The 11,224-nt window shown below is 65.0% G+C and overlaps 3 protein-coding genes across 3 annotated transcripts; 2 read left to right on the top strand and 1 right to left on the bottom strand.

The window, feature by feature from the left end:
• Window positions 1-26: 26 nt before the first annotated feature.
• Window positions 27-2,291, top strand: MNEG_4453 (hypothetical protein; the record flags this gene model as incomplete). Its single annotated transcript, XM_014047075.1, has 1 exon — window positions 27-2,291. A coding segment is annotated over one exon (2,265 nt), but the record flags the coding sequence as incomplete, so codon positions are not given.
• Window positions 2,292-3,359: 1,068 nt separating this feature from the next.
• MNEG_4452 (zinc finger protein) lies at window positions 3,360-5,073 on the bottom strand (the record flags this gene model as incomplete). Its single annotated transcript, XM_014047074.1, has 6 exons — window positions 3,360-3,410; window positions 3,571-3,644; window positions 3,904-4,153; window positions 4,330-4,370; window positions 4,619-4,896; window positions 5,036-5,073. 6 exons carry the CDS (start codon window positions 5,071-5,073, stop codon window positions 3,360-3,362), a joined length of 732 nt encoding a protein of 243 aa, XP_013902528.1.
• Window positions 5,074-7,739: 2,666 nt separating this feature from the next.
• Window positions 7,740-9,954, top strand: MNEG_4451 (hypothetical protein; the record flags this gene model as incomplete). Its single annotated transcript, XM_014047073.1, has 3 exons — window positions 7,740-8,343; window positions 8,542-9,526; window positions 9,729-9,954. 3 exons carry the CDS (start codon window positions 7,740-7,742, stop codon window positions 9,952-9,954), a joined length of 1,815 nt encoding a protein of 604 aa, XP_013902527.1.
• Between the last annotated feature and the right edge of the window lie 1,270 nt (window positions 9,955-11,224).

The following is an 11,224-nucleotide window of genomic DNA, read 5'->3' as shown; positions in this document are numbered from 1 at the left end:
GCGGCGGGGGCGGGCGGGGGCGCGAGCGCGAGCGCGAGCGCGCGGCGCCGCGCTCGCCGCCGCCACCGCAGCAGCAGCAGCAGCAGCAGGAGCAGCAGCAGCAGGAGCAGCAGCAAGAGCAGCAGCAGCAGCAACAGCAGCAGCAGCCACCAAAGCAGCGGCGCCGCCAGCAGCAGCACGGGGAGGTGCACATGCCATACCCGCCGCAGCATGCGCCAGCTGCCGCACACCTGCCGTACCAGATCCAGCAGCAGCAGCAGCAGCAGCAGCAGCAGCAGCAGCAGCAGCAGCAGCAGCAGCAGCAGATGCTGGCGCTGCAGCAGCAGATGCAGCAGCAGCAGCACACGCAGTACTACCAGCCGTGCGCATACACCGCCTACGGGGGCATCAGCACCGACGCGGGGCACGGAGCCGACGGCAGCGCGGACGGAGGCGACGAGGGGCCGGGCGATGAGGAAGAAGAGGGAGTGCTGGTGCAGGAGCTTCCAGATGCCCTGATGCCCGACGGCGGCGCAGTGGCGGCGGCGCGGCATGCCCAGCATTTGCAGCAGCAGCACCAGGCTGCCGCGCAGCACCCGCAGGTCGCGCCGCCGCCGCCGCTGCCGCGGCTGGTGGTCACCGCGCCGCGGGCGCCGCCTGGCAGCCCCGCGCGCCCCGCGACGATGTTGGCGGCGACGATCCACAGCGCGATGCTCAAAAACAGCCTTGCGGGAGCGGGGTCGCAGGAGGGACTCGGGGCAGCTGCCATGCAGCTGCCTCTGTCGCGCGACTCGAGCTTCTGTGGCTCTCCCGCTGGGTCCACTGGGGCCACCCCCACGTTCTCGCGCATGAGGCTGCTGGCCGGAGGCAGCCCCGCGCTGCCGCCGCATCAGCAGCAGCAGCAGCAGCAGCAGCAGCAGCAGCAGCAGCAGCAGCAGCAGCAGCAGCAGCAGCACACGGGGTCGCTGTTTGCCTCGGACGCGTTTGGGGTCGCGCCGAGCGACGCGGCGGCGGCCGCGGCGGCGTTTATGGGCGGCGTGGGGCGCGGCTATCTGCCGCCGCGGGCTGTGCTGTCGTCGGCGCCATCCTATGGCAGTGATTATTCTGCAGGCAGCGCAATGCCGCGGCAGGGCACTGCGCCCGTCGTTGTTTACGCAGGCGCGGCCGCTGGCGCGGACATGGCCCCAGCTGGGGCTAGCGGCTACCCGGCCGCCCAGCAGGAGCACTACCAAATGCAGCACCACCACCAGCAGCAGCAGCAGCAGTATCAGCAGCATTATCAGCAGCATCACTTCCAGCAGCAGCAGGCAGCAACCCATCAGCAGCAGCAGCAGCAGCAGCAGCAGCAGCACCCGCAGTCGCAACCTTCAACGCCGGTGCCGCGTGCCCCCTGCTCGTCGCCGTTTGGATCGCCTCACGCGCAAAGCGGCGGTGCCTTTGACGCAGGCTGGGGCGCCGGCCTGCCGCCGGCGCGCGGGGGCGCCGGCGCCACGCTCGCGGCTGCGGGCCCCGCGCTGGGCGCGTCGGCACACCAGCCGCTGCAGGCCCTGAGCCGCTTTGCGCGCCGCGGCTGCGGCACCTCCGTCAAATACCCCGATCCCCAACAGACCTCTCTGGAGGCGCCCGCCGCGTATGATGGCTACGCATTTGAGGAGGCCGCTGCGAGCGCCGCAGCTGCAGCAGCGGCAACAGCCATGCAGCAGCAGATGCTGCAGCAGCAGCCCTGCCTCATGCTGCCGCCTCCGCGGGCCGGGATCATGCGCCACTCTGCAGCAGGCGGCGAGGGCCAGGCGCGCGCGGAGTCGTTTGAGGTCGAGGCTGCAGACGGCCCGGCACGCGCGTCTTGCTGCGACAGCATCGGCAGCCCCGATGAATCCGCAGCTGCGCTCGTGACCCGCAGGGGTGCGGCCGGCGCAGCTGCGGCGGCAGGGTACGGGCTGATCGGGGCGGCCGCCGCCCAGGCCAACGGCGGCTTGAGTTTCGGCGGACGGGCCAGCGGCGGCTTGGACGGCCTGCTCAGCAGCGGCAGCCTGGAGGGCGGCATGATGTACAGGGGCGGCAGCTTGCTGCTGCTCGACGGCACGGCCTTGTACGTGGACGCGGCCGCGGCCGCCAACTGCAGCCAAGCAGCCTGCGGCTTTGAGGCACCTGACGGCCACGGCCGCCGCGCGTCGTCCCGCGGTGGCGCCGTGGCGCGCCTGCTGAGCGGCGGCAAGTCCTGCGAGCTGGCGGCTGCGCTCAACAGCTTTGTGCGGGGCGAGAGCATGCGTGAGGGCACGATGGATGACATGCTTGCCGAGGAATTGGAGTGACATTCGGGATCTGTGACCTGGAGTGTGATCTATGATCTGTGATTTGGGCTGCCAACCTACAAAAATTGCTTGGCATCCAGATGGGGGCTGCAAGAGCGCTCCCGGCTGGGCAGAACCAAGAGGCTGCACTGGCCAAAGAGATTCGTATTAGTTCCAGCTCAGCCAGCAGTTGAGTCCATTTGCCGGCACCACTGCAGTGTCACCGCTTTCAGGGCGTTGACAGATGGAAAGCGCCGCGCGCTGCAAAGCACGCGGTCGCACACAACATCTTTGAGTCATTCCTGGTCACCACGCTCGCACCAGCACTGGGCCCGTCCAAGGCCCTGATTTGGTGTGTGTCTGCATGTGCTGCCCCGTCCGCCTGTGCGCCATCAGCACGCCCGCCGGCGGCTCCCACAACGCCCATATTTTGGTTCCCTGAAGCAGTGCGGGGGCATCTCTTGCATCGAGACTTTGCGAAACCAGCGTCCTATTCAGGGGAGGGGCCCTGGGTTCTTTTCGCTGAGGAGACAAGCAGTGGCTTCTCACCGCAGCGCGTGGTCCCCAGCGCTGCCTGCAGCTCGCGTCACATCCACCCGCCTTTCTTGGCCGAGGCTCTCAGGATCTATCTTTCTGCCTGCTGACAAGTGCGCGAGGCGTACGCCCTTTTCCGCTCTCGCATTGTTTCCTGATAGCCAGAGATTATGTGCGGGTGCCCCTTGCCCGGAGCCCGCTCAGCAACAGAAGCCTGCGGCACCGTTGAGCTACAGTCGGTCAAGCAATAGTTTTTGTGAAAGCACACACTTGCTTGCTGCATGACATGTCTGGTAATCAGTGACATCAGCATTACTCCAGAAGTTTGTTCGGCAGTTACACAGTCACGTCAGGGGGAAAAGCTGGCATTTCAGCCAAAGGGAAGATGAAGGCGGCCAAAGCAACTGAATGCGCAAAAGCACAGCAGCCCATGTGCACGATTGCTGTGCGGGCGGAGTAATGTATTTGCTTGCATCTGCTCCTGCTGGAATCTGGTCGAGGCGTGCCAGGCCTCGACAAACTTGGCTCGCGTGCAAGGACGCCAGCTGGCATTGGTCAGCGCTGGTTGGTGCCTGCTGTGACCTCCCTGGTGCACACAGGGCACGCCTGCGGTGGGGGCATGGTTGGTTCAACGTTGACGTTACAAGCCTCGGACACAGAGGCCAGCTGTTGAATCCACACATGGATACCCACCCCAAATCAACGGCACGCATGCAGGTGTCAAGCCAGGCTGGCGCCTGTGACAGCGCCACGCCTCCCCGCAAACCTTGCTGCAGCTCAGCCACTCGTCCAGGCAGGCAGTGTGGTAGGCGTGGTTGCAGGGCAGCACCTTGAGCGTGTCTGGAGGGGTTGGGGGAGGGAAAGGGGCGCGGTAAGGCGTCGGTGGTACTGCAGCTTAGCATATGGGTATACATGGGGTGTTGCAGATGTATTAGGAGTGGTGCTAGCATAGCGCTATGTGCTACACATGCCGTGCAGCACGTTGTACGGGTCCCCTTGGTCAAGCAAGGTGGTCAAACGCACCAACGCCCAGCTGTCAGTGATGACATGGGGTAAGCAGCGCCTCGAATGGGCTGCGCCCCGCCGCCGTGCCGCTCACCCTCGTCAACAAAGTCATCCATGCAGATGGTGCACCTCTCCAGGCTGGCAACCGCCAAGTGCTGCGCGGGTGTGTCGCCTCTTACGTCTGCCTCCGTCCCCTGCTGCTCCTCATCGGCTGCCCCGGCCGTCGCCGCGGCGGCTGCTTGCAGGCTCAGCTGTTTGAAGGACGCCTGGGGCAGCCTCTGAATGGCGTGCGCCGCGAGGCCGCGGTTTACGACGCCCGCCACGTCCCCCAGTGCTTGCAGGTCCTGTGATGGCATTGCAGGGGTAGCCGCGGCCGCCTTGCCACGCTGAGCGTTGACACTTCGTGAGTTGGCACGTTGAGGATGAGTGACGCTGTCCTCTTCCTTGATGCCAACAAATTTGCACCCGTACACTGCGCGACCCTTGCTTACAGTTGCAAAGTACCTAGTAGTGAACACACCTCGTAGGTCATGGCGTTCACGTCCAGCTCGTCTGCGCCTTCTGCAGATTGCAAAGGGGTGGTCGCAGTGCACGGCAGCCTCATCCATCCAGCAGGCTACCGCCAGCAGAGCCACCCAGCAGCAGTCTACTCAACCATGCTTGCATCCGCCGATATGAAAGGAATGGCAATCAACAGCAGTCTAACATCTTCCACAGGAGCGTTGCTGCATTGATAAAGCCATCCCAACCTCAAGGCTGCATGGCCAGACGCAAGACCTTAATAGCCAGCGACACATGCGTCGCCCCACCTTGGTGCGCGTGGTACCCGCTCATCTCCAGCATGCGCTCGTACAGCGCACGCTGCTCCTCCTCCTGCAGCCGCCTTGCCAACGCCTCATCATCCAAAGCTTCTTCGTGGTCGCCCGGCTGCTGCTGTTGTTGCTGCTGCTGCTGCTGCTGCTGCTGCTGCTGCTGCTGCTCGTCCTCCTTGCCGTCGCCGAAATCCAGGCTCACCTTGGGCTGCCTGTCCTCAGCCCGCTGCTGTGGAGCCAGCTCGTCGCCCTCGTCCAAGGGGTACCCATCGTCGCTGCAGCAGCGCGGGGGCGACCATAGCGGATGTCTGCTGCGAAAAACCTTTGCAAAATCAAGAGGCAGGTACAAGGTCGCGGTCTTTGGGCGCCGCACTGCATGCCTCGTCTGCAGACCAGCGCCTGCCTGTTGCTCACGTGTACTGGTCGCCGTACTGGCCTGTTTCCAACAGCATGAAAGCGTGCTCCTGCTCCTGCAGAACCCTCGCAAGGATGAGGTCCTGATCCTCCTGCAGAAAACGGTAGCAACGGCAAGCAAGCTAGCTTCAGAGGCAGAGCGCCAAGCCACGCAGGGGGCAGGGCTTAAGATGGGAGCCAATGGGGGCATGCGGCCACATCGGAATGCAGCGCCTCAATACCGTGCTCGCAGCTTCACGCTGAGGACGGAGCAGGCCCGCTTCAACCATTGACGCTACACCCTTACAGCTACGCATATAGTGAGCAGTGGTGATTTTGAGCCACCTTGGAGAAGTCAACACCTCCGGTTGCGACTCTTTGCTGCTGCGCATGGGCGCCGCTTCTACTGCAGCATCTGACCGCCAACCTCACCGTATCCGCGCCTTTGTGGCGAGACGGTGACATCACATGAAGTACAGCGCTTGCATCCTGCGCCTCCATAGCTTGAAAAGATGTGAGAACGATCTACTGTAGCTGTCGCGCAGCCCCTTTGAAATTTTATTTGTCTATGGCGTGCTTCAGTTGTCGCTTGGCAGCATCGCTAATAGAATAGCAACGTCGTATCATACGTACACAACCCCAACCGTGGTGACACACGCAGAACATCACAGTACAGTTATGCTGGCGTCCTATGTATAATCGACCTTGACACAGGCTGTCACAAGCATCAACGAGGGTGTGGTGCCGTAAGTGCAAACACCTGCAAGAGTCGTCGCGTGCGCAGCGGTGCACCCTAAGTGCACCCGTCACCACGCCGCAGACTCCCTGCAACGTGCAGGGATCCGGCTCTCAACGCTGAATCGTACGTGATGCTTCGTCAAGCCGCTGCAAAGGCCTCCAGAGTCTTGCAGCTTGCTCCCAGCGGCGGGGCCCCTCGCACGAGTGGAGTGACCAGCGCGGCGTCAGCAGCGGGCACATGGGCGGTGCAGTCGCTGCACCTGCACAAGAAGGAGAAGGTGAGTACACGCAGCATGCGTACCGTGTAGATATGTTTGTGCCTGGATGCCTGGATGCTATCAACACTGCATCCAGCACCAGGAGTCGAATTCTGCGAGCCTGGCTCAAACGCAGGTCTTGCAAGTGGAGTTTGATGACGGAGTGATGCGCCGCTTTTCCGCCGAGCTGCTGAGGGTGGGTGGCCGGCAGCTGCAAAGGTTATTGCAGGCATGCGAGCACGGGGTTGATAAAGTGACACACAAGTGAGGTGGCAAGGCTCGACGGGAGCTGCTCAAACGTGGGCTGACACAGCCGCTCCCCCCAACCCGCACCCGTATCGCCGCGCTGGCGGGCGGCCAGTGCACAAGCCCCTCGGCAGACAACGCGGCCAGCCCCAGGATGCGTGGGGCCTCCACACGTGCTGCTGCAGCCGTGCCTGCCTTTGGTCAACCCAAGGTCGGGGCTCACGACTGCACCAAGCGGTTGGCGAGGACTCACACACTTGTGCAGTTTCAGCTGTGCAGAATGCATGATGGAGGCCTCTGCATCTGCGACTGATTGGCTCCAATACATGCAGGCGCCTCATGCCTGCCTTGGAACCCGAACGGCACAGGTGGTGTCGGGCCGGCGGCACGTGGGCATATTGTCTCTTGAGCCCGTGGGCCGCTACGCAATCCGGTGGGTGGCCTGGGAGCATCGTCAGCAAGGGTCGCAGTTTGAGGGCACTGGCAGCGTCTCTTGTGTCCAGGAGGCTGTAAACCCTGGCAGCCACTTGACGGGGCCTGCGACGGCGTGATTGACTTCAAGCGAAGGGTCAGCTGTGTGCAACTGCGTTCCCACTAGCGGGCCCACGAGCCCTGCAAGCCGTGTGCGCTGCGCACGGCTCGAGTCAGGTCCATCTCCTCTTCCCTCGCAATCTCCTGGCAGCATCCGTTTTGATGACCTGCACGACGGGATCTTCCCGTTCGACTTCCTGAGGGATCTGGGGGAGCACCGCCTTTCGTGGGCCAAGAACTACATCCGACTGCTGCGCCAGGCGGGCCTGAGCCGCGACCCGCGGCGCAGGGGCGTCGGCAGCATCGTCGCCGGTGGCGAGGGCGGGGCGGCTGCGGGGCAGCGGAGATGTGGCTGATGTTATCGCCCACATGCAGTAACTGGGACTGGTGTGCGACTTCTGGCATACGGGTCTCTGTTTGAGAGGTTTCGGGCAGCCACTATGTGCACATGGGTGTGAACACGCGCGCGCACACACACACACACACACACACACGCACACACGCACACACGCACACGCACACACACAGACAGAGTATTACATGTTGCCACATCAGGGTCAACTTCATGGTCAGCCCGACGTCGGCAGCTTTGGGACAAGCGTCACGTGTTTGGCGAATGCCTGCGCGCAATAAGTGCGAGGCTTTCAGTCTGTATTGAACGGCTAACTCCTCAGCAGAGGCCTGCTCCAGCGACCGTGGAGGGGGGTCACCCAGTCACCAGACCTGAGATCGCTAGCACTGGTCCTCAACACGCGGTGTTCGTGCTGCAATTGTATCGCGCACACTCAGAATCTAAGGAACACCACGCTATGCCCCCTGGCGATCGCTTACTCGTGCTCGTTGTATCTGTGCATCTGCTCGCAGTCGTCATACTCTGGATCGCTGATAGCTTCTGGCAAAGATTTCGTACCAGATATCGGTAGCAGCTCCGCGCGGGGCATTTGCAGGCCGCAATGGCGCCGCCAAATGCAGCAGCCACAGACCCGCCCGCTGCCCACAGCTCCAATGTCGTGGCGAGCCCGATGGACCTCCTGCCGCCGCCGGTCCTGGCCGCGCTAGCCAACCACCTGCCGGCGCCGGACTTGATTCGCCTTAGCATCTCGTCCGCGTCCATAGCCGCAGCGCTGGCCAGCGTGCCGCGGGTGTACGAGGCTGCGGCAGCCTGTACGCTGGGCTGGCCCAGGCGTCGCAGTGGGCGTCCATACGTGCAACAGGGCGGCGAGGGGAGCGGCAGCATCGAAGAATCCTCCGTCAAACAGCAGCAGCCTGTTGCTGGCTCACTTGCAGCTGCCAACCCTGGTCACAACAGCAGCGCCACATCCCAGGGGGCCGATGCGGGTGACGAGGCAGCCTACAGAGACCTGTTATCAGCAGCGTGCGCGCTCTCGGCCGCTGCCGCGCCGCACTGCCTCAAGCCGCATCCACAGGCGCCGTCGACCGGCGCCGTCCGCAGCGTCGGGCGGGCGCCGGGGTTTGTGCAGCGGGACCCACTCGCGCTGTCGCCGCCGCTGGTGCTGTCAGATCAGCAGCAATCATGGCTGACCCTCGGCGCCATGGGTGGGTCAACACGCTTGGGCCTGAGGCCTGGGTCAGCGGTTGAGGGCTAACACAGCTACACAGCTCCACAGTCTGTCTGAGCCCGCTGCACGGTTGTACACTCTCGTGCGTGCCTTACCTGCTCCGTGCGGCTGCCAAGCGCAACCTCTTGACTATCAATGCGTAGTCAATCCCCTTCCCTCGCCCGCCCGCGCGCAGGCGTCCACTGCCTCAATTCCAGCGTCTCTTTCCGCACGCGCGCCTCCTGCCGCTGCGCGGTCGCGGTTGAGGTCGGCGGCCGCGTGGCGGCCGAGCTGTACCTGCAGGCACACCACCAGCAGCTGCCGCGGCGCCTGCAGCCCGGCTGGGGAGCGCTGCTGTCCGCGCGGCCCCTGGATGGGGAGCTGCCGACCGCCGAAACATGGGGTGTAGGCGAGGGCGGCGGCGACGACGGTGGCGGCGAGGGAGAGGAGGGCGGAGTGGGTGAGGGTGGGGCCTTGTGCTGCGGTCTTTCTGGGAGAAGCCAGACAACACTGGGGTTTGAGCTGTTTCTGAGGGATTCGGTTGCGCTGTTCGACGACGCCGCCGACAATGACGGCGGCGTCGACGGCAGCGGCCCTGGCGGCCGCGGCCATGCGCAGCCGCGGCGGCAGCCGGCTGCAGGCGCTGCGACCTGGCAGCAGGTCCGCGCGGCAATCCTGTCCGCCGCTGCCCGCAACGCGGCGCGCGCGGGCGCGACGCGCCGCACGGCGGTGCTGCACCCGTGCTCGACGGGGCGGGCGCTGCTTGAAGTGGAGCGCGCACTGCAGCGGCTGGCCGGCCTGGGCTACCCGGTCCTTGACCTGCGGGCGCTCCTGGACTTCCCGGCAGGCAGCGGCAGCGGAGGCTGCAGCACGCAGCGCGCTGATGGGGCGGGCCCATGCGGGCCCGCGACGCTGTGGCAGCCGGGCGGCGCGGCCGACGACGAGCGGCGGCGGTGGCGGCTCGCATGCGCCATGGTGCGGGAGGAGGCGCTTGGGGGTGCTTGGTGCAGCAGCAGCGGCGGTGGCGGCGGCGGCGGCGGCGGTGGCGGTGGCGCAGCTCTTGGGATGGCCCACCTGCGGGCTGTGTCACAGGCGCTGGCCACGGCGGTGCAGGCCCTGCCAAGCGCGGCGAGGGCGGTGCGGGTGCTGGTCATCCCCGTTGTGGTTCCGCCAGGCGGCAGGTGTGCGTCGCGGGGGCCCTTGCGGCCCTTGCTTTTACTGTGTGCCATGCCATGCAGGACTTGCTGTCTCTCAACCCCCCGGCGTCTTAACCGAGCCAGCTGGGTCCGTGCCATCATGGTTTGACCTGGCACGTCTGCGAATGGGCAAGGGTGCAGAAGCAGAAACTCAAGCATCCGCCCCACCCAAACGCTGCCACCGCAGGGTCGGGCGGATGCGGCCGGGCCGGGCCGCTCACAAGGCGGTCGCAGCGCCCGAGCTGCTGTCGCTGATGGCGCCGGTGCTCGGCCCCCTCCGCGTCGTGATGGAGCAGCTGCCGCGCCTGCAGCAGGTGCTGCTGGTGTGCCCAGGGCCCGAGGAGGGGGGCAGCGGGGCTGCGTTTGCGTTTGGCGTCGCCCAGGCGCTCGCGGTGTCGTGCCTTGACCGCTGACTGTTCTGTCGGTTTGACCGCTGCATTGATTGTTTGGCGGCCTGTTTTTGCATGATCAAGCACAGCTTCACGCATGAAACTGATATCTCCAATTGCAAGCTCAATTACAGGGGTGTGGTGCAGCGTCGCTCCCCGTTTCAGGGCCCCGTTGGGCAGCATGCTGTGCATGGCTCGGACTGTCGCGCGCGTCAGCAAGAGCACCAGCACCGTGCACACAGGCAGCAATTGAATGTTTTGATGCGAAAGCATGAGACGCAGGAGAGGCGTGTTATCATACAACATTCATGTTTTGTATTGGTGTTCGGCCTCCCTTTGTGTAGTACTGTAATATGCAGACACAGCGGGCCCGAATGGCGCGCAGTGAGCAAACCGGTCGACTCCATTGCAAGGCCCGTTCTTGACGTCTGCGACGTGATTTGCGTGCAGTATACAACTGGGTAAGGAGGTTTAAGATCTTTCCGTGCGTGCTGGAGGCAATCGGCGGACAGGCCCCAGATGCTCGTAGGCACGCGCCGCATGCCACGTACACATCCGCCGCTTGCGCTCCAAAGACTGCCTGCCCTACCCAGCCGTCTGCACCCAGTGGCGCAAGCCACGCCCTTCTTGGACGACAGGACGCGGCTGCGCATCGTCGCAGCAACCCCTGCGTAACCTAGCGCAGCAGTCGCGCTGTGATCCTGTGCGCTCGACATGCTCCCCACATCACCACCAATGCCTCCCCCGCCACTACAACCTTGAATGGGCAGGCCGACTTTGCGCAGCCGCGCAGGCCCACAGAAGTTCCACATGGAGCCAGGGCCTTGGTACCACGACCCCGGCAGCGTCGACCCGCCGCGTGCACCGCCCCCTGCCGCGCGTCGCAACGGCGAGCCTTTGCTGTGCGCCGCCACCGCCGGCCGTCCCTGCAGCGAGCCCGGAGGCGGCTGCAACGCGCGGCGCCAGCAGGCTTGCGGCGGGTTGCCCTTTGCAGAAACAGGAGGCAGAGCCTGCCGCACTGGCGCCGCCGGCAGCCGCAAGGCCTCAGTCGCGGCGGCCATGGCCGGGGCTCAGCATCTGCGGGGAACCCACGTGACACCGTTACAGGCTATCAGGGCCCTCAATGCCAGCCACCAAAAGCAGCGCAAGGACGCTCTCTCCCTGGCCGCGCAGACCGCCGCCGCCGCTGCCGACGGCGCCGCCGGCGGGGCCGAGCTGGAGCCTGCATCAACGCCGGGCGCCCTGGCGCTGGGCATGAGGCTGGCGGGCGCTTTTGGTGCGGCCATGGGGACGC

The sequence above is a fragment of the Monoraphidium neglectum genome (genome assembly GCF_000611645.1).
Source record: "Monoraphidium neglectum strain SAG 48.87 unplaced genomic scaffold scaffold00618, whole genome shotgun sequence".
NCBI classification, from domain to species: Eukaryota; Viridiplantae; Chlorophyta; class Chlorophyceae; order Sphaeropleales; family Selenastraceae; genus Monoraphidium; species Monoraphidium neglectum.
This window is presented reverse-complemented; position numbering and strand designations above follow the sequence as displayed.